Below are 21,845 nucleotides of genomic sequence, written 5' to 3'. Positions count from 1 at the left end.
TACAAGAAGTATTCATCTTTGGCCAGGGTCACACGGGCATATAAAATCGGACAAGTGCTATAAGTTTTGGGGTTTTTTTTTGTTTTTTTTTAAATCAGATTGCATTTGGACCAATGTTATTTCAATGGAGCTTGTCAACGTGTTTCTCATAGCAATTAAGCATGAAAACAAACACTAAGCATGCTGCGATTTGATGCATAAGTGAAAGAGACTCACCAATACAAGTCCATAGGAGAGAGGAAATCATCAGATTACACTTGGACAACATTCGATTCACTCGGTCTCACAGAGAAGAGAAGATGGAGAAAATGTATTCTCCATCAGTGTATTCCAATTCTCCCATCTGTGAAAATCCGATCACACTATGCGGATACTCCGATCACTCTGATTAGGGTTTGATTGGAGTGCCATAAGCATAATCAACACAATTTGAATGATGCAATCTATGGTCGTGTGATCCTAGCCTTTCACTCATTAATGGTAACATTTGTTGAGTGTCATGTCACATATTGTACCTCAATGTACACCTCATTATTACAGGCTTCAGCAAATATGCTGGGAGATGCACGTATGCAAGAGTCAACTTCATCGGAAACACATTCATCCCTTTCTAGCAAACTCAATAGATAGCGATCTGCAAAAGAAGAAAATAAATAGTCATATTGGAGTAATCGGATTTAAGTAATCTATAAACAGAACAGCAGTGTTACAATTCCTTCCCCCACCAGCACTCGGTATAGGGCACATGATTAACAATCTCAAAAGAAAATTTGACAAAACTGTAACAGGTGTTCTTAGTCATGGTATAACTCAAAGAAAAGCAGTAATATCAATCTCAAACATCTAACTTGGATGCACAATGGCTGGGGAAAACCAATTTGTAATCTACAGCAGGAAAATATCAGAGGATATATATGTAGTGAAGATAGGCCGCTGTAATTACATGTCTAAATCCCAATAGCTCCCGAATGTCTAATGATCCCAATGAAATGCAGGTTTCCCCCTCATCGTGCTTGTGGGAACACAATTAGCATGTGCCGTCCACCTGTAACCCCTCACACACCACCTTTAGGATCTAGTGGAAGCCAATAGCTGCTACCCCAACTGAGTGACATCCTGTGACTGACATCTTTCGGGTAAGGGTCATGTCACATACAATAGCTCAGGTTGTGGCTTGTGAGCAGGGCCCTCACTATTGTGGGTATGTGTTGAATTCTGTTACTCTGTAATGTCTCATTCTCTGTACAGTTCACTCTGAATTGTAATGAATTCCCCTTCACAGCACTTTTTCCACCTTTTATCCATCACACACACACCTTTGTGTGTATTAAAGCCTAAAACATTACATAGGTTCTTTAGGGCAACAAGCCAAAGCCAAGTGTCTCCGTAAAGACTAAGTGGCAGTTTGTACATGTGACCTGGGTATGGCTTTCAGGAAGGAAGTACTAGTGTTATGCAAGTGGTGGAAGCATTGAGTGCCTTGAGTGAGTGGACTAGTTGGGGTTATGTGCTGTGTTTAGTCAGTAACAAGTATGAGAATGAGCTGCAGAGTGACATGGACCCCCTTATAGGGTCAGTCACCATCCCCCCACCCAGGCTGAGTGAGGGCATGACCGTGATAGTATACAAACCTACATGTCTAAAGCCTAGGTACCACTGAGGTTTTGGTGTGCATTTAATGAGGTTTATTTTCACATCATGGGCGGCACGGTGGCTCAGTGGTTAGCACTGCAGCCTTGCAGCGCTGGGGTCCTGGGTTCGAATCCCACCAAGGACAACATCTGCAAGGAGTTTGTATGTTCTCCCCGTGTTTGCGTGGGTTTCCTCTGGGTTCTCCGGTTTCCTCCCACACTCCAAAGACATACAGATAGGGACTTTAGATTGTGAGCCCCAATGGCGACAGTGTTCCTGACGTATGTAAAGCGCTGCGGAATATGTTAGCACTATATAAAAATAAAGATTTATTTATAATTTTTTTTTTTTAAATCATATTAAAGTTCCAGCAAAGTATGTGATTTTCCCAATCTTATGCCCACTTTTCAATTTGTGCCTAAAGATCAATTAGAAAAAAAGATTCCGGTCTTTGTGAGCGCTAGTAATAGATCTTTGGTCTTTGATCTTTTAAGAAATTTGGCTTTATTATTAATAACATAAAGCTCTTGTATTAACACAACGCGTTTCAGCAAGATACACTTGCCATCCTCAGCAAGATCAATTAGTCATGAACCCACCATCCGTAGTCAATCTAAGGGTATGGTCACACGCGGCATCTTTTTTTTACCACAATGATGCAGCGTTTCTGTCCGCAATAAAAACATCGAGGTAAAAATGCATAAAAAACGGTGCGGTTTTTGTGTGTTTTTTTAAGTCAAATCTATTGACTGGATGGGCTCAAAAACACAAAGAATTGGACATACATCTTCAAAAACGCAGCCAAAATGCAGCCAAGAAAAGATGCCCAGTGTAGACAGGAAAATAGAAATCTCAAACTTTGCTGGGAAAAGGAAATGCATGTATCTGGGTGCATCTTTGTGATCTCAAAAACACACCAAAAAAGCAGCAAAAGATGCCCTGTGTGATCATAGCCTAAAAAAGAAAACTTTACTAGAATCAAAACTATAAATTAAAAAGGGGTTGATAAGGAAACTCAAAACATGCTGATATGGGAGGCACACCACATTACCAAGTGAACAAGTTATTTATGTACCTGCCACACCATATGATAGAAACATGACCATTTGTAGAGAAAATGCATAACTCCATCCAATAGAACAGCAAGTTGTGCAAAAAGTACAGAAACACTGAACAGTTGGACATGTGCATTCAAAAAATTAGAGACAGTCACATTCATTTCACCTGAAAAGTTAGGGTACATTTTAGGCAGGAGTCACATTTGCATGAGAATCGACTCATTACCCAGCTGCACGCTCCTGTCCTGAGAGCAGCCGTCCGTGCCTGGTGATGTGACTCGATTCTAGCAGGAGTCATCCTGAAATTTCTCCCGAAAGCCAAATATCCCTAACTTTTTTGTGAGTAGAGTATGATCTGCCTGCCTTTTGGATTATACAGTGCTGGCCAAAAGTATTGGCACCCCTGCAATTCTGGGAGATAATACTCAGTTTCTTCTTGAAAATAATTGCAATCACAAATTCTTTGGTATTATCTTCATTTAATTTGTCTTCAATGAGAAAAAAAAAAAAAATTGTTATAAAGCCAAATTGGATATAATTCCACACCAAACATAAAAAAGGGGGTGCACAAAACTAACCGGTGTTGGCAATAACTAAATCACACTTGCAGCCAGTTGACATGGATTAAAGTTGACTCAATCTCTGTCCCGTGTCCTTGTGTGTACCACATTGAGCATGGAGAAAAGAAAGAAGACCAAAGAACTGTCTGAGGACTTGAGAATCCAAATTGTGAGGAAGCATCAGCAATCTCAAGTCTAGAAGTCCATCTCCAAAGACCTGAAAGTTCCTGTGTCTACGGTGCGCAGTGTCATCAAGACCACTTCTTACCCCGAGACATAAAAAAGCCAGGCTGGAGTTTGCCAAAACTTACCTGAGAAAGCCTAAAACGTTTTGGAAGAATGTTCTCTGGTCAAATGAGACAAAAGTAGAGCTTTTTGGGAAAAGCCATCAACAGAGTTTACAGAAAAAAAAAAAAAAAAAAAAAAAAAAAAAAAAGAAGAAGAAGAGGCATTCAAAGAAAAGAACACAGTCCCTACAGTCAAACATGGCGGAGGTTCCCTGATGTTTTGGGGTTGCATTGCTGCCTCTGGCACTAAACTGCTTGACCGTGTGCATGGCATTATGAAATCTGAAGACTACCAACAAATTTTGCAGCATAATGTAGGGCCCAGTGTGAGAAAGCTGGGTCTCCCTCAGAGGTCATGGATCTTCCAGCAGGACAATGACCCAAAACACACTTCAAAAAGCACTAGAAAATGGTTTGAGAGAAAGCACTGGAGACTACTAAAGTGGCCAGCAATGAGTCCAGACCTGAATCCCATAGAACACCTGTGGAGAGATCTCAAAATGGCAGTTTGGAGAAGGCACCCTTCAAATCTCAGGGACCTGGAGCAGTTTGCCAAACAAGAATGGTCTAAAATTCCAGCAGAGCATTGTAAGAAACTCATTGATGGTTACCGGAAGCGGTTGAGTAGATTATGCTAGGACTAAAGGCCCCGTCACACACAATGAGATCGCTAACGAGATCGCTAATGAGATTGTTGTTGCGTCACCATTTCTGTGACGCAGCAGCGATCTCGTTAAGTGTGAAACCTACGAGCAATAAGGCCCCTGCTGTGAGATCGCTAGTCGTTGCTGAAGGGTCAGTCCGGACCATTTTCTTCAAAGGTGATGTCCTGCTGGGCAGGACGCATCGCTCATTGTTATACAGGTCGCTCATCGTTGGTAAAATCTGACTGTGTGACATCTCACCAGTGACCTCCCAGCGATCCTTATCAGGTCGCATCGTTTTCGGGATCGCTGGTAAGTCGTTAAATGTGACGGGGGGCTTAAGAATCCCTGTTCAGTTTCAATCATTGGTTTGTTTTTCACATATATCATTGTTCAGATAATGGAATTTTAATTAACTCAATACATTGTGGATGTTTTATTTCTTGTGAGTTTTAACAGTTTTTGAAATTACCTTTCCGAGAGCTGAACCTGTTGCAAATCAGCTGAACGGCAGTTTAAGGCCCGGTGCGCACTGGAAAACGGAATTTTCTTAAGAAAATTCCGCAGGGTCTGAAAGATTACCGCACCCTCGATAAAAAGACGCGGTAAACCGCACCCGAAAACTGCATGCGGTTTGCCACGGTATTGCCGCGTGCGGGTTAGTACATGTGCTTTAATGCATTCCATGCAATAAAGCACATTGAAAGAAAAAAAAAAAAAGGGGGATAGACCGAGGGATAGACCGAGGGATAGACCGAGGGATAGACCGAGGGATAGACAGAGGGATAGACAGAGGGATAGACAGAGGGATAGACAGAGGGATAGACAGAGGGATAGACAGAGGGATAGACAGAGGGATAGACAGAGGGATAGACAGAGGGATAGACAGAGGGATAGACAGAGGGATAGACAGAGGGATAGACAGAGGGATAGACAGAGGGATAGACAGAGGGATAGACAGAGGGATAGACAGAGGGATAGACAGAGGGATAGACAGAGGGATAGACAGAGGGATAGACAGAGGGATAGACAGAGGGATAGACAGAGGGATAGACAGAGGGATAGACAGAGGGATAGACAGAGGGATAGACAGAGGGATAGACAGAGGGATAGACAGAGGGATAGACAGAGGGATAGACAGAGGGATAGACAGAGGGATAGACAGAGGGATAGACATAGTCCCTGTGAGCACACCCTGTATTTCGCCCGAGCGGTAATGTGAGTTCACATTACCGGCCGTGGGAAATGCCCTGTGGTTACCTCTGCTGTCTCGCTGCGAGGCTGCATTCAGCAGCGTGTCACTCTTCTGGATGCAAGCAGCGCAAAACGTGCATTACGCCGGAGCTTTTTGTGCTTCGGGGGGTTAATAAACGGGTGAAAGAGGAGGCTTTTTTGTGTTTTATTTAAAATAAAGGATTTTTCGGTGTGTGTTTTTTCACTTTACTTACGGGTTGATCATGTCAGCTGTCTCAGACGCTGCCATGATCAAGCCTGGAGTTAATGGCGGCGATGCGCTGCCATTAACTCGTTATTACCTGGATAGCCACCGCATCACGGCATCTGGAAGAGTCGAGGACACACCGGGACTGCCGCATAATGCATGTGACAGTCCCGGGGCAGCTGCGGCTGATATTCTCGGCTGCGGGAGGAGGGGGGACATTAACCCTGCCCCTCATCCTCCCCAGCCTGAGAATACCGGGCCGCCGCTGTGTGTTTACCTCGGCTGGAAGGTAAAAATACGGCGGAGCACACGTGTTTTTTTTTTTTTTATCTATTTCCATTTGATTTGTATGTGTATTCTATATGTCTGTGTGTGAGTGATGTGTTCTATGTCTGTCTGTGATGTGTGTGTGTCTGCTCCGCTTCCTCTTCCTGTAATGACATCACTTCCCCGTGGGATTTCACGATAACATTGCAGTCAATGGAGTGAAATCCCGCAGGGACCTGCGGAAAAGAAGTGACATGCAATTGTTTTTGCTGCGGGAATCCCGCAGCAAAACGTCCAGCTGTCAAATTCCGCATAGTGCGCACAGCATTTTTTTTCCCATAGGTTTTGCTGGTGAATCACTGCAGAGATGTTATGAACATTTTCTGCAGTGAAACATGCAGCAAATCCGCGGGAAAAAACTGTAAGTGTGCACAGGGTCTAATAGAAGGGTTCCCATGGTGAGGCAAGCCCTTTGAAGAGTGCCATGCCCTGTGAGATACCTTTTAATATCAAGCAGCTCATCAGCTGAAGGCACCATCAGCAGGATGGAGGTCTGATCTGAGCATGCTCAGACTGCTGTCAGTCACGGAGAGGTAGCCCCGCCCCCAAAAGTGACATGCACTGTTCAATCCGTCCAATTCTAGTCTAAAGATCAAAAGGTAGCCTTGCAGCACCACAGCAGAGTAATAAAGCAGCCACACAGACATGGGTTTATAGGAGCAAGGCAGGTAACAGAAGTATATTAGGAAAAGTCTAAGTTACTTACCGGTATTGAAGTTTTCCAGAGCCACGACAGCGCCACCAGAGAGATAGGTCTGCCCCTCAATTTGGACAGGAAACCCACTAAAATAAAAGGGCGGCACCTCTCTTCTGCATCAGTAATGTTACAGAGCACAGAGGAATACCAGAAAAAAAAAAAAAAAAAAAAAAAAAAAAAAAAAAAAAAAAAAAAAAAAAAAAAGGTAAATCAACACCAAAATACACACCCCTAAATGTGGAAGACCGCGTGTGAGCAGAGCGGGGGGGGGGGGGAAAGTGGGAAGCAGTGGCGCTGTCGTGGCTCAGGAAAACCCCATTACCGGTAAGTAACTAGAGTTTTCCTGTCGCCACGACAGTGCCACCAGAGAGATTTGAAAGAAACACCACTAGAGAAGGGGGGGCAACACCTGCAGAACCCGCCTACCGAAGGTCATGTCAGTTGAGGTGGAAAGATCCAGCCGGTAGTGCCTAAGAAAAGGTGGTAGGTGAAGACCAAGTGGCCGCTTTGCAAAAAATAATAAGAGGCACGTCTGCCCGTTCCACCCAGGAGGTAGAAACGGACCGAGTAGAGTGAGCTGTGATGCCCTGAGGCAGTGGAACACCCTGAGCTACATAAGTTTCTTTAATGGCTTCCTTAACCTAACGTGCAATAGAACCTTTAGAGGCCGCAAAACCTCTCCTAGGTCCCTGAAAACAAACAAAAAGTGACTGACTCTTCCGCCAAGATGCAGTGACATCCAAATAGTAAAGGAGAGCCCTTCTATCATCCAGGGAATTAAAATTTCTCTTCTCCCAGATTGTGTGGAGAGTGGCAAAACGAGGGAAGAACAATCTCCTGTGAACGATGAAACGTACCTGCCACCTTTGGAAGAATAGCTGGGTCGGTGCGCAGAATTATCATTCTCAACCTGGAGATACGGGGAAATGACAGAAAGCCTTCAAGTCACTAACTCTACGGGCCGAGGTAAGTGCAACTAGGGCTCTGTTCACATTAGAAAAAAGGATTTTTCTCAAGAAATTTCTTGAGACTGAAAGATTAGCGCACTTGCGGTCAAAAAACACACTGAAAACCTTATGCGGTTTTACCGTGTTTTTGATGCGTTTTTTCCACAGGTTGATCCCTGCGTTTTTTTACCATTATCTATGGCAAAAAACATAGGTACCTGCAGAAAAGTAGTGACATGCACATTCTCTCTCAAGAAATTCTGCAGAAAGAATGTTCTTGAGAAGAAAAAAAAAAGAAAAAAACGCAGTGTGCGCATAGCTATTTTTTTTTTTCCATAGGTTTTGCTGGGGAATGTCTGCAGAAAGGTTACAACCATTTTCTCAAGAAATGTCTGCAGCAAAATCAACGCGGGTAAAAATGCAGTGTGTGAACAAGGCCTAAAAGTGCCACCTAGAGCAGGGGTGGGGAACCTTTTTTCTGCCGCGGGCCATTTGGAAATTTTTACCAACCTTCGGGGGCCGCACAAAATTATCAACTTAAAAATTACCCTAATATATTTGGTCAAACAATTAACTCACTGTGGCGGCTGGAGCTTGTACTCTTTGGTGAAGCTGTAATATTAGGCGATATTGATCTTTTTGCTTTTCACAACTGCTTTTCCAGGTTTGAGTTGGCTGGGACTGCTGTATATACATCACAGGGGAGGGTTGGGAGGAATATAGATCACTGGGGAGGCTGGGGGAAGAGACATCATTGGGGGGTACATACATCACTGGGGGATACATACATCATTGATGGGGAGCACAAACATAGCTGGGGGCATAATCATTGCTGGGGAGGGCTGGGAGGAATATACATCACTAGGGAAGCAGCAGGGCATAGACGTCACTGCGGGTACATACATAACTGGGCGGCACAGACTTCACTGGGGGTATATACACATCACTGGGTTACACAGACCTAGCTGGGGGGCACAAACATTGCTGGGGTTATATAAATAGCCGGGGGCAAACAGCCCTGGAGGATGCCGGAGAGACACAGAGAGCTCTGGGGGAACAGAGAATGATGGGAGAGGCTGGAGGCACAGACAAATCAGGGGGACGCTGGGGACACAGATGGCACAGAGAAGAATGGGAGAGGCTGAAGGCACAAACAGAACTGGGAGAGGCTCGGGGCACAGAGATCACTGGGGAGACTGGGGGGGGGGGGCACAGATCACTGGGGAGACTAGGGAGGCAGAGATCACTGGGGAGACGGGGGCATAGATCACTAGGGAGACTGGGGGGCACAGGTCACTGGGGAGAGGCACAGAACACATTGGGGGGCACAGATCACTGGGGAGACACAGAACACTGGGGGAGGCACAGAACACACTGGGGAGAAAGAGGGGCACAGAGCACTGGAGGTACAGAGCGCTGGGGGCACAGGCAGACTCGGATGAGCTTGGAGGTAGTTAGAGTACTGGGGGAGGCTGGGATCACAGAGCGCTGGAGGTGGTTGCAGGCACGGAGGGCTCTGCCGCCGGGCACAGAGAGGAGCAGCCGCCTTCGCCGCTGGGCACAGGGAGCCGCCGGGCACAGAGAGGAGCAGCCACCGCCGGGCACAGGTAGCCGCTGGACACGGAGCCGCCGAACACAGGGAGCCGCCGCCGCAACCGCCGGAAACAGGGAGCCGCCGCCAAAGCCGCCGGGCTCAGGGAGCCACCGGGCACAGAGAGGAGCAGCCGCCGCCGGGCACAGGTAGCCGCCGGGCACAGGGAGCCGCCGCCGCAACCGCCGAGCTCAGGGAGCCACCGGGCACAGAGAGGAGCAGCCGCCACCGGGCACAGGTAGCCACCACCGGGCACAGGGAGCCGCCGCCGCAACCGCCGGGCACAAGGAGCCGCCGCTGGGCACAGGGAGCCACCGCCGCTGGGCACAGAGCGCTGCCGGCACAGTAAGACCTGGGGGATGATTGGCAGTCAATCCTCTTTTGATTTTAGCGCCCCTCACGCCGACCCCACCTACAAAGTACGTCCTCATGTAGGCAGTGCCAGCGTGGCGACGTAGTCTTTCAGGTATAGGAAATGCAGCGTTTAGCATTGAACGTGCTGTGGGGTTTTAAAGGGCCAGCAGCCAGTAAGATGCAGCTGCCGCCCCAGCACTACAGTTCCCGGGAATCAGCCCGGGGCCGCAGAAAAAGTCGGGCCGGAGGTTCCCCACCCCTGACCTAGAGTGTGAGGAACCAAGAAGCAATCACTGGGCTTCAAAGGGGGAACCCGTGATTGCGTCCAAAACCAAAATGAAGGTCCCAAGCAGGGAAGGACAGACAAGGCACAGGGGTCTGCCTCTGACAGGATGAGATAAATCATCTAACTCATCTATTCCCTGCTAAGTTACAACTGTACAAGGCACCCAGAGCTGACACGTGTACTTTCAGAGTACTGACAGACAAGCCCAAGTCCAACCCCCCTTGTAGAAACTCCAGAATCTTTAGGAGCGGAGCGACACCCTCAGGAGAGCTACCATACCCTAGCATAGATTCTAGTGGTGGAAGGCTTCCTGCTACGCTGGAGAGTGTTAATCAGGCCCGAGGAAAACCCCTTACTTTGTAATAACTGCCTCTCAAATGCCAGGCAGTCAGATGGAGGTTGGAAACCCTGGGATATAGCAGCGGGCCTGGGAGAGGAGATCCGGCCTCTCCGGCAACACCCAAGGAGCAGACACCGACAGTCTCCTAAGCCAGTAGAACCACGCCCTCCTGGGCCAGAAGGGAGCTATGAGGATAACATGGGTCCCATCCTCCCTGATCTTCTGCAACACTGCTGGAATTAAAATAAGGGGAGGAAAGGCGTAAAGGAGTCCCACCCCCCACGGGATCTGAAATGCATCTACCGCCCAAGGCCCGTCGTGCGGATTTAGGGAGCAAAATTTAGGAACCTGGCGGTTGGACCTGGTTGCAAATAGATCTAGAACCGGAAGGCGCCAAAGACGTGTTATGCTGCTGAAAACGTTTGGGTGAAGGCACCATTCCCCCTGACGAACCTGAGTGCGACTGAGAAAAATCGTCCGCCTTGTTGTCCACCCCCCTGATATGCAGGACCGTGAGGGAAGCCAGGTGTGTTTGTGCGAAGAGAAAGATCTGATAAGTGAATTTCATAAGACTATGCGAACGTGTCCCCCCCTTGGTGATTGATGTATTGAAAGACACTGCTGCTCTGTTGTCAGACAGGACAAGTATGTGACTGCCAGTCAGGAGGGGGAGGAAGGCTCGGAGAGCTCTCTCTATGGCGCAAAGTTCCCCGAAATTGGAAGATGCCCTCCAGAGGACTCCAACTCCCTTGAATAAAGTAACCCCGTAGGTGCTCTCCCCAACCCTGTGCGCTGGCATCTGTGGTCACTGTATCTGAGACTTTTATTGCCCATGGAACACCCCCATGCAGGTTCTGGGTTTGTAGCCACCACCGGAGTGAGTGACAGACCGGGGAGGAGAGAGTGTTACTATATGGTCCAAACACTCGCCCAATCGTATCCGAGCAAGCAAAACCTCCCTCTGCAACACCCGGGAATGTAACTGAGCCCAGGGGATGGCTGGAATACAAGAAACCAAGGACCCCAATAGGGACATGGCCTCCCGGAGGGTCAGGACCGGAGCTGCTTGCACTTTTGCCTGTAGTGAAGCTATTTTGTCCTGTGGCAGAAGGCATCGCTGAACTGTGGAGTCCCAGGATCAGGCCGAGAAAAACCTGGCTGGTGAGTGGAGTCAAACGTGACTTGTTGAAGTTGATTATCCATCCCAACTTCTGCAGGATAGATGACCACCTGGCCTGTACAATGCACCTCTGAGGTGCCGACTACGAGGAAGTCGTCCAGATATAGCACTATTAAAACATCCTGTTCTCGGATGTGTGCCATGACCTCTGCCATCACTTTTGTAAACACTCTCGGAGACATGGCTAAGCCAAATAGCTCGGAACTGCAAGTGCTTTATTTCTCCGTTGAATGGCAGAGCTACTCTCAAAAACCGCTGGTGGAAGTGGTGGATCGGGATGTGATAGTAGACATCCTTGAGGTCGATTACTGCCATGAAACACCTTGGAAAGAGGAGTTTTACTGCCGACTGTATCGATTCCATTTGGAAGTGATACACTGCCAGGGAATGATTTAATCTTTTCAAGATGATCATAGTCCTGAAAGTCCCGTCTGGTTTTGGTACCAAAAATAGAGGCGAGTAGAAACCTTGGCCCTCTTGTCCCTTGGGAACTTTGACCAGAACTACTTTTTGGACAAGATTTTGTACTTCCTGCTGCAGGACTAACTGGTACTCCCGAGACCTGCCAAGTGAAGTAACAATTAGGGACCCCTTGGGGGTCGATGAGAATTGTAATTTGAGACCTGATTTCATGATCTCAAGAATCCAGGGGCTAGAGGAAATAGCTTGCCAGGAGGAAAAAAAAAATTAAGAAAGTCTACCTCCTACCGGAGGAGTGGAACTACCGGCCAGACTTCTTACATCCCTGGGAAGGGTCAAACATAAATCCTGACCGCCGTTTCTTATTTTCTTGCCACCTTTCCTGTGGCGCAATCTTCCTCTTCTGGTACCTTCGTCTCCTGAAGGAGTTGGTTCTAAAGGAAACAGAAGGAAAAAGTAGGAAAACCCTTCTTCCTGTCTCCAGCCTTCTCAAGGATATCATCAAGTGGCTTACCGAATAGGAAAACACGACTGCATGGGACTGCGCACAACCTGGTCTTTGACTGAGACAACCCGGGCCAGCACTTCAGCCAAAGTGCCCTTCTAGCTGAGTTAGACAAAGCCGTCGCCTTTGTCGTAAGACGAAGAGTATCAGCTGATGCATCGGCAAGAAAAGCTGCAGCACCCTTAACTTGGGAAAAGGTATTCAATACTTGCTCTCGGGGAACGTCAGTCTTCAAATGGTCTTCCAACTGCTGCATCCAGACCATGAGTGAGCGAGCTACACAGGTTCCTGCCACCGATGGCCTAAGCGCACCTGCTGAGGTCTTCAATGCTGTCTTCAAGTAGGCATCTGCCCTTTTATCCAGCGGGTCTCTCAAAGTGCCCACATCCTCAAACGGTAAGGCGGATTTTCTTGCTGACTTAGAAACTGCCACATCGATTTTTGGACAATGGTTCCAAAGAGTAGAATCCTCATCTTGAAACGAATACCGTGCCCAAAAGGCCGAAGATATGAAGGGTTTCTTATCCGGCTTCTCCCATTGATCCAACACCAAACTGTTTAATTTTATACTGGACCGTGAAAGAGCACTTATGTTTAGTGGCCTGGAGCATAAACAGAAGGTCCTCCAAAGATTCTGGGCCTTTGGTGTCCACCAACCCCATTGTAGCACGGACTGCCTTTATTAGACGAGGAACATCTGAGGTTGGGAAACCGGGCCTGCCTTCCAGATCCTCTTCTGAGGAAGGCGTGTCAGAAGAAGAACCAGAATCAGATTAAGAGCCACTGGAATCCATAGCCCTAGTCTTGCTTTCGCTATGTGAGGAACTAGTGCCAGGTTTGGGGTAACTCCCCTAAAGCCTCCTTGATTTCTGTCTTGATGAGGTCACGGAGACTGCTCTGAAATCCCTGTGTTTCCTCAGCGACTGTCCTCTGAATACAGTCTTGGCACAGCTTTTTATCCGACCCAGAGGGTAAAGGGGATCCTACAGAGGGGGCATTCTCTATTGTGGGTCTTCTTAGGTCTCTTATTTGGCCTATCCTATAGGACAAGACAAAAGAAAAAAACAAGTAAGTATGACCCCATAAGGAGCCACTTACCCACCCCTGAGGCTGCACAGGGCTTTTCTTCTTGTCCCTTGTACGGGAGGATGGAGGACTCCTGCGGGAACTCTCCAAGCCCCGAGTGCAGCCAGAGCAGCTCCCTCCACTGCCTTTGTCTGGATGGCGAGGGTAGTGGTGGCGACGATGACCGATGCCGCTGCGGCTACTGCTGCTGTGATGGCTCCTGATCCATGGTCAGCACCTCCACAGTGAAACCGCCGAAGCCACTATACCGTCCTGGGGTTCTTCAACAGCAGCAAAAGGCAGCGCCATCTTACCGGAAATTACGTCAGAAGACTTCCGGCCAACGTCACATCCTGTATACTCCAGGAACTGCAGCCACCACGCCAGAGACCGCGCGTCCTCTGTCACTGCAAGGTAAGAGACCAGGGTGACAAAGATCCGGCACACAACCCCCGGTGTGTCCCACCGCAGCCCGCAGGCTGTGGGACACCGATCCGGTGCATTGTCACCGGCGTGTCAACCGCAGCCTCACCAGCTGTGGGACACAGACCTGGCGCATAGCCCTCCCGGCGTGTACAACCGCAGCCTCGCGAGCCACAAACCAGGCGCACAGTAACCGGCATGTACAACCATAGCCTCGCCGACTGTGGGACACAGACCTGGTGCATAGCCCCCCGGCGTGTTCAAATGCAGCCTCGCAGGCCACGGGACACAGACCTGCGGGATACAGGTCTGGCACCATTTTTCCACCGGCGTGTACAACCACAGGGTGCAGGGCACAGACCGGACAGCAAGCCGGCCTGTACAACCGCCGGCAGAGCCAGGCGACACACAGACCCGGTAGCCAGCGTATACTACTAACAAAATTCTCTGGTAAGATACAGGCCCAGCCAAAGAAAAGGCAAAAAATAAAAAGATTGTTTTCACATCAGGGACCTCCAGGAACCCCTAGCCGCCTTCACTGTGGCAGCGCCACAGCACTTCTGGGTCTCCCATCCTGGGACAGGAAACCGAACTGATGCAGTAGAGAGGTGCCGCCCTTTTATTTTAGTGGGTTTCCTGTCCAAATTGAGGGGCGGACCCATATCTGGTGGCGCTGTCATGGAGACGGGAAAAGTTAAGGGTTAAATTACTAGTGGAAAACCTCTTTAAGGCTACTTTCACATTGCATTTTTACTTCCGTTCAGTGATCCCGTCGGGGCATCTATCCAAACTGCCCCTCCCCTACCCAGCAAAACAAGTTTCAGACACATGCGCCAACAGGGCCATTGACTTAATGTTATAGTTGCACACCTTGATATATCTTGAAAAGGTATTACTAAATAGATATCAAATTCTTATAGTTTTTTTGTCTCCGAATTGATGTTCATGCCCTCCAGCACAACAGGAGATCCTTTCTCTCTTCATTTAAATGTCTGTGTGTTTATGTGGTTTTAATCTGTATTGTCAAATAAAAAAAAAATATATTTTTTTTTATATCTTAGTTTGCCTTAATTGAATACTTTTGTTGGGTATATAAAACATGAAAATAAATTTGTAGTACATAATCAGAGAAATTTGCTTACTTTTCCTACTGGATTGATCTTCACTCAATTTACATGTAAAATCTGTATTTAGTGAAGACAGAACTTAAAGGGAACCTGTCAGTTCCCATATGTGGTCTAACCTACAAGCAGGGTGATGTGTGGCCTAGAATCCCCTTCCTACCCATCCCTGTGTTGTAATATAGTGTAATATGAATTTATAAAAAAAAAAAACCCAAAAAAACATAACGTTTTATAACTTACATGTTCCCTAGGTAAATAAGCAGAGGGTCTAGTCCCCTGGGCGTCGCTTCGCCCCGTGGGCGTTTGCATACTTTCCGTGGTATCACGCCCCTGTGCTGTGGGCATGATACCATGGATTTACATGAGCGACGTGACCGTCAGCTCCTGGGGATCCCGCACACTTCTCATTTGCGCAGCCTTTATATCCGGGTGTTTACTTGCCGGCTTTAGACACAGAGCATGGTCGGAACCGCAGGAGTCTTCTGATCATGTATAGTGCGCTGGTGAAACCGACAAGCAAACAACCGGATAAGAAGGCTGCGGGAATGGTAGGGAAGTGCGCACGTGCGGGACCTCCAGGAGCATAGATGACGTCACTCATGTAAATCCATGGTATCACGCCCACAGGGGCGTGATACCACGGAAAACATAGAAATGACATCCGGGAACTAGACCCTCTGATCATTTACATAGGGAACACGCAAATAATAAAACCTTTTTTTTATAAATTCATATTACACAATATTACAACATAGGGATGGGTAGGAAGAGGTTACTAGGCAACAAATCACCCTGCTTGTAGGTCAGAACGCATAAAGGACATGACAGGTTCCCTTTAATCTGTAATCTCCTCTCAGTAATATATAGTGTTCATGACATTCTTTGGGGGTTGGATTCAGGCAGACACAGAATCTGCCGACAGTTAGACTATGTGCGCACTGAGCATTTTTTGACACCGTTTGTGCGTTTTTGGCTGCTAAAAACGCACAAAAACACATAAAAACGCACCTGCGGCAAAAAAGCGCAAAAACCACACTGGTAAAAACGCATTTGTTTTTACCGCGTTTTGGTGCGTTTTTGGCTGCGTTTTTAATCTCTGTGTTTTTGCAATGCATTGCATGGGGGGAAAACGCAGAAAAACGCAGGAAAGAATTGACATGTCCATTTTTTTTTTTTAGCTCAAAAATGCAGCTTAAAAAAAAAAAGCTGTGTGCGGACAGCAAAAATGAAAACTCAGACTTTGCTGGGGAAGCAAAGTCATGCAGTTTTGAGCCCAAAAACGCAGCCGAAAAACTTGCAAAAACGCTCAGTGCGCACATAGCCTTAGGCTGTGTGCCCATGCTGCATTTTTAAATCGCATTTTTTCATGCATATTTTAAATCAATACTACAAGGAAAAACAAATCGCAGCAAAGTCTATGAGAATCCTGAAGTGCTGAGCACACATTACAGATTTTTTCCTTGCAGATTTTGGTGCAGAAAAAAAAAAAAAATAATTCTGCAATGTGGGCACATTGCCTTACTTTTCAATAGTGTCATTACTTCAAGTATTCTTCCTAAGTAAAATGCTGTGCAGAGTCTCTCTTTGCATGAATTGTCTTACTGTTCTCCAGACGTTGAAGACTCTTGCGTCCTTTGGCTTTAGGAATCAGATCAGAGTTTCGGATTGCACGATTTATGTAGTATTGCTTGCGTTTTGCACTAGAAGTCTTCTTGGATGGAGAGCTCGGTAAAGGAGATACACAATCTTCAATTAACCTAGAGAAGAGGGAAAAAAATAAAATATTTAAAATATTAATCAGACCAGTGGCTCCCTGAAAATTCCCATATAGTAACAGTTTAAAATGATTAGCTGTATTACTCCATTATAGCAGACTCTTGCTTGCAGTTCTGGACACAATATTGAAAAGTATGTGTACCCCTTGGATGTAGCCTACAAGCTACGGTAATCTCTGTGGGGGGGGAGCAGTAAAAGGAGAGTGGGGTCTCATTACAAACACGTATAGTACCGACACCCCCATGGTGCCTCGAGCTCTGCCAATTATAGGCAGACATCTAGATGGGTCCACGTGTCTGTCTCCAGTAGGAGTAAAAAAAAAAAAAAACAGACATCACACGTACTGGACACATGGATGTGTGAATGAGGCCTCACACAGCCTGTTCTAAGCTATGTACCATAGCTGAACAAAAAAAAAACAAAAACAAAACCACAGACTGCACAGCCAAAAATTATACAATGTAGTGCTTATAGGCAAAAAAAACTATAACTGAACATGAGGTTTTGGTTTAACATTCTGATCAGACTGTGTAAAGCCCACTGCCACATCACAGCGAACCTCTCAGGGGGTCCTTAAATTATTTAAGTTTTAAAAAGGTGCGGCGCCACGTGCCAACCACCGCTGTAGCGACAGTGCACCAGCAGGGGTGTGACCTGGTGCCTCAACACCTGTGCTGCAAGGCTGAACCCCCAAGACTCCAGGTCACACCACTCAACAGTCACAAAACCACAGCAACAATGGCCGCCACAACACAAACAGCCTGTGAAAAGAGCTGAATAACTCACCTTTCGCCTGGACTGGCCTGGAGTCTTGTGGGTTCATTCAGCCTTGCAGCATGTTGTTGTGGGGCACCAGGCCATCTCCACCTGCTGGTGCACAGTTGCTGTGGCGATGACTGGTGCACGGTGCTACACTAAAGGCTTAATAAAGTTAGGGACCCACGCAGAGGTTCGCTGTGACGTGGCAGTGCGCTTCATACAGTGATCAAAATGTTAAAACCAAGAACCTCATGTTCAGCTGCATAACATTTTGCCAAGCAGCACTAGATCAAAGTATGATTTTTGGGTGTGAGGTCCATGTCTCTTTCGACAGCTGTTCTAAGCTACGGAAGGGGCGTGTTCCCCTCCCTCCAGTGTGTTTCTGCCTGCTTATGATTAGCCAGCATCAGAGAGAGTCAGAAGTACATGTTCCTCTGTGAAATCTCTGGTAATGCCCACTTGGACTATTTTTTTTTCTTCACCCATTATTACATTGTATGTCCGGTGTTCAATGTGAAAAATTTGGTCAAAGTTCTGTTTAAAGGGGTGCTCTGGGGAGATTAAAAATCTTTGCATGGTTCCTGCACTCTTACACTATAAAGATGAGATGCCCCTGACAGTTGTATTATCCTTATAAACACCTGTAATGCAGTGTGACTGGAGCTGCTCTCACTGCTCCCCCTCCGTCATACAGTGTGCAGCAGTTTCCATACATCTGCTTCCCAGTGTTCTCAGTAGACGAGCAGCAATTAGACGGAGTTATAAGCAGGGCTGTGGAGTGGTAGTTCTTTTTGGTGGAGTCAGTATAAAATGGACCAACTCCGACTCCTAAAATCTGCAGTCATATGAAAAAGTTTGGGCACCCCTATTAATGTTAACCTTTTTTCTTTATAACAATTTGGGTTTTTGCAACAGCTATTTCAGTTTCATATACAGTGCCTACAAGTAGTATTCAACCCCCTGCAGATTTAGCAGGTTTACACATTCGGAATTAACTTGGCATTGTGACATTTGGACTGTAGATCAGCCTGGAAGTGTGAAATGCACTGCAGCAAAAAAGGTGGTTATTTCTTGTTTTATTTTTTTTATAAATTGTGAAAAGTTTATTCAGAGGGTCATTTATTATTCAACCCCTCAAACCACCAGAATTCTGTTTGGTTCCCCTAAAGTATTAAGAAGTATTTCAGGCACAAAGAACAATGAGCTTCACATGTTTGGATTAATTATCTCTTTTTCCAGCCTTTTCTGACTAATTAAGACCCTCCCCAAACTTGTGAACAGCACTCATACATGGTCAACATGGGAAAGACAAAAAGGAGCATTCCAAGGCCATCAGAGACAAGATCGTGGAGGGTCACAAGGCTGGCAAGGGGTACAAAACCCTTTCCAAGGAGTTGGAACTACCTGTCTCCACTGTTGGGAGCATCATCCGGAAGTGGAAGGCTTATGGAACGACTGTTAGCCTTCCACAGCCTGGACAGCCTTTGAAAGTTTCCACCCGTGCCGAGGCCAGGCTTGTCCGAAGAGTCAAGGCTAACCCAAGGACAACAAGGAAGGAGCTCCGGGAAGATCTCATGGCAGTGGTGACATTGGTTTCAGTCAATACCGTAAGTAACGTACTCCACCGCAATGGTCTCCGTTCCAGACGAGCCCGTAAGGTACCTTTACTTTCAAAGCGTCATGTCAAGGCTCGTCTACAGTTTGCTCATGATCACTTGGAGGACTCTGAGACAGACTGGTTCAAGGTTCTCTGGTCTGATGAGACCAAGATCGAGATCTTTGGTGCCAACCACACACACGTGACGTTTGGAGACTGGATGGCACTGCATACGACCCCAAGAATACCATCCCTACAGTCAAGCATGGTGGTGGCAGCATCATGCTGTGGGGCTGTTTCTCAGCCAAGGGGCCTGGCCATCTGGTCCGCATCCATGGGAAGATGGATAGCACGGCCTACCTGGAGATTTTGGCCAAGAACCTCCGCTCCTCCATCAAGGATCTTAAGATGGGTCATCATTTCATCTTCCAACAAGACAACAACCCAAAAGCACACAGCCAAGAAAACCAAGGGCTGGTTCAAGAGGGAAAAAAATCAAGGTGTTGCAGTGGCCTAGTCAGTCTCCTGACCTTAACCCAATTGAAAACTTGTGGAAGGAGCTCAAGATTAAAGTCCACATGAGACACCCAAAGAACCTAGATAACTTGGAGAAGATCTGCATGGAGGAGTGGGCCAAGATAACTCTAGAGACCTGTGCCGGCCTGATCAGGTCTTATAAAAGACGATTATTAGCTGTAATTGCAAACAAGGGTTATTCCACAAAATATTAAACCTAGGGGTTGAATAATAATTGACCCACACCTTTATGTTGAAAATTTATTAAAAAATTTAACTGAGCAACATAACTTGTTGGTTTGTAAGATTTATGCATCTGTTAATAAATCCTGCTCTTGTTTGAAGTTTGCAGGCTCTAACTTATTTGCATCTTATCAAACCTGCTAAATCTGCAGGGGGTTGAATACTACTTGTAGGCACTGTATCTAATAACTGATGGACTGAGTAATATTTCTGAATTGAAATGAGGTTTATTGTACTAACAGAAAATGTGCAATCCGCATTTAAACAAAATTTGACCGGTGCAAAAGTATGGGCACCTCAACATAAAAGTGACATTAACCCTTTCACGACCGGCCGATTTTTCGCTTTCCGTTTTTTTTTTTCGCCATTTTTCTGAGAGACGTAACTTTTTTATTTTTCAGTCAATATGGTCATGTGAGGGCTCATTTTTTGCGGAACGAGCTGTACTTTTAAATGAAACCATCAGTTTTACCATATTGTGTACTAGAAAATGGCAAAAAAATTCCAAATGCTGAAAAATTGCAAAAAAAGTGCGATAGCACTATGGTTTTTGAGATATTTTATTCACTGTGTTCACTATATGGTAAAACTGATGTGTGGGTGTGATGCCTCAGGTCAGTGCGAGTTCGTAGACACCAAACATGTATAGGTTTACTTTTATATAAGGGGTTAAAAAAAAAATCGGAAGTTTGTCCGAAAAAAGTGGCGCACGTTTTACGCCATATTCCGTGACCCGTAGCGTTCTCATTTTTCGGGATCTTAGGCTCAATGACTGCTTATTTTTTGCGTCTCGAGCTGACGTTTTTAACGGTACCATTTTTGCGCAGATGCTACGTTTTGATCGCCTCTTATTGCATTTTGCGCAAAAGTTGTGGCGACAAAAAAACGTCGTTTTGGCGTTTGGAATTTTTTTGCCGCTACGCCGTTTACTGATCAGATTAATTGATTTTATATTTTGATAGATCGGGCGTTTTTGAACGCGGCGATACCAAATGTGTGTATATTTTTTATTTTTTTAACCCTTTAATTTTCAATGGGGCGAATGGGGGGTGATTTGAACTTTTAGGTTTTTTTGTTTTTTTTTAATTTTTTAAAACTTATTTTTTTACTTTTTTTTTTTATTTTACTAGTCCCCCTAGGGGGCTATTGCGATCAGCATTCCGATCGCTCTGCAGTATCTGCTGATCACAGCTGGAAGGCTGTAAACAGCAGATACGCTGTCTTTCTCTTTTGCTGTGCCCCGGGCACAGCGAAAGTGAAACCAATTCATGTGTAGTACAGGAGTCATCACATGACCCTGTACTACCATGACAACTATCGGGAGTCACGTGATCGCGTCACGTGACTTCCGGTTTCGGCGGTAAGTAAAAACTTTACCGCGATTGCGCTTATAATGGCGCTGTCATGTATTGACAGCGCCATATAAGGGGTTAATCGGCACGAGCAGATAACGATTCTGCTCGTGCCTAGCAGGCACACATCTCAGCTGTGAAAATCAGCTGAGATGTGTGCCGATCGCGGCATGCTGCCGCCGGAGGACCGCGGGCAGTAAGATTATGTCATTTAGGACGTAATTTTACGGCCCGCGGTCGTTAAGGGGTTAATATTTTGTAGATCCTTCTTTTGCAAAAATAACAGCCTCTAGTCGCTTCCTGTAGCTTTTAATGAGTTCCTGGATCCTGCATGAAGGTATATTTGACCATTCCTGTTTACAAAAGAATTCCAGTTCAGTTAAGTTTGATGGTCGCTGAGCATGGACAGCACGCTTCAAATCATCCCACAGATGTTCAATGATATTCAGGTCTGGGATGGCCATTCCAGAACATTGTAATTGTTCCTCTGCATGAATGCCTGAGTAGATTTGGAGCGGTGTTTTGGATCATTGTCTTGCTGAAATATCCATCCCCTGCGTAACTTCAACTTCGTCACTGATTCTTGCACATTATTGTCAAGAATCTGCTGATACTGAGTTGAATTCATGTGACCCTCAACTTTAACAAGATTCCCGGTGCCGGCATTGGCCACACAGCTCCAAAGCATGAAGGAACCTCCACCAAATTTAACTGTGGGTAG

At 46.3% G+C, this 21,845-nt stretch overlaps 1 protein-coding gene across 4 annotated transcripts in view; it reads right to left on the bottom strand.

The window, feature by feature from the left end:
- Positions 1 to 21,845, bottom strand: part of R3HDM4 (R3H domain containing 4) — a 148,037-nt gene that overhangs the window by 81,958 nt on the left and 44,234 nt on the right. For all 4 annotated transcript variants that reach the window (XM_075337878.1, XM_075337879.1, XM_075337875.1 and 1 more), the window contains 2 exons: positions 16,484 to 16,638; positions 516 to 634 (listed from right to left, as the gene is read on the bottom strand). In XM_075337878.1, coding sequence (XP_075193993.1) covers positions 516 to 634; positions 16,484 to 16,638 — 274 coding nt within the window. The remainder of the gene's footprint in view (positions 1 to 515; positions 635 to 16,483; positions 16,639 to 21,845) is intronic.

Source organism: Anomaloglossus baeobatrachus, chromosome 1 (genome assembly GCF_048569485.1).
Source record: "Anomaloglossus baeobatrachus isolate aAnoBae1 chromosome 1, aAnoBae1.hap1, whole genome shotgun sequence".
In the NCBI taxonomy this organism is placed as follows: Eukaryota; Metazoa; Chordata; class Amphibia; order Anura; family Aromobatidae; genus Anomaloglossus; species Anomaloglossus baeobatrachus.
The sequence above is the reverse complement of the archived record's forward strand: the minus strand, read 5'-3'. Positions and strand labels throughout refer to the sequence as shown.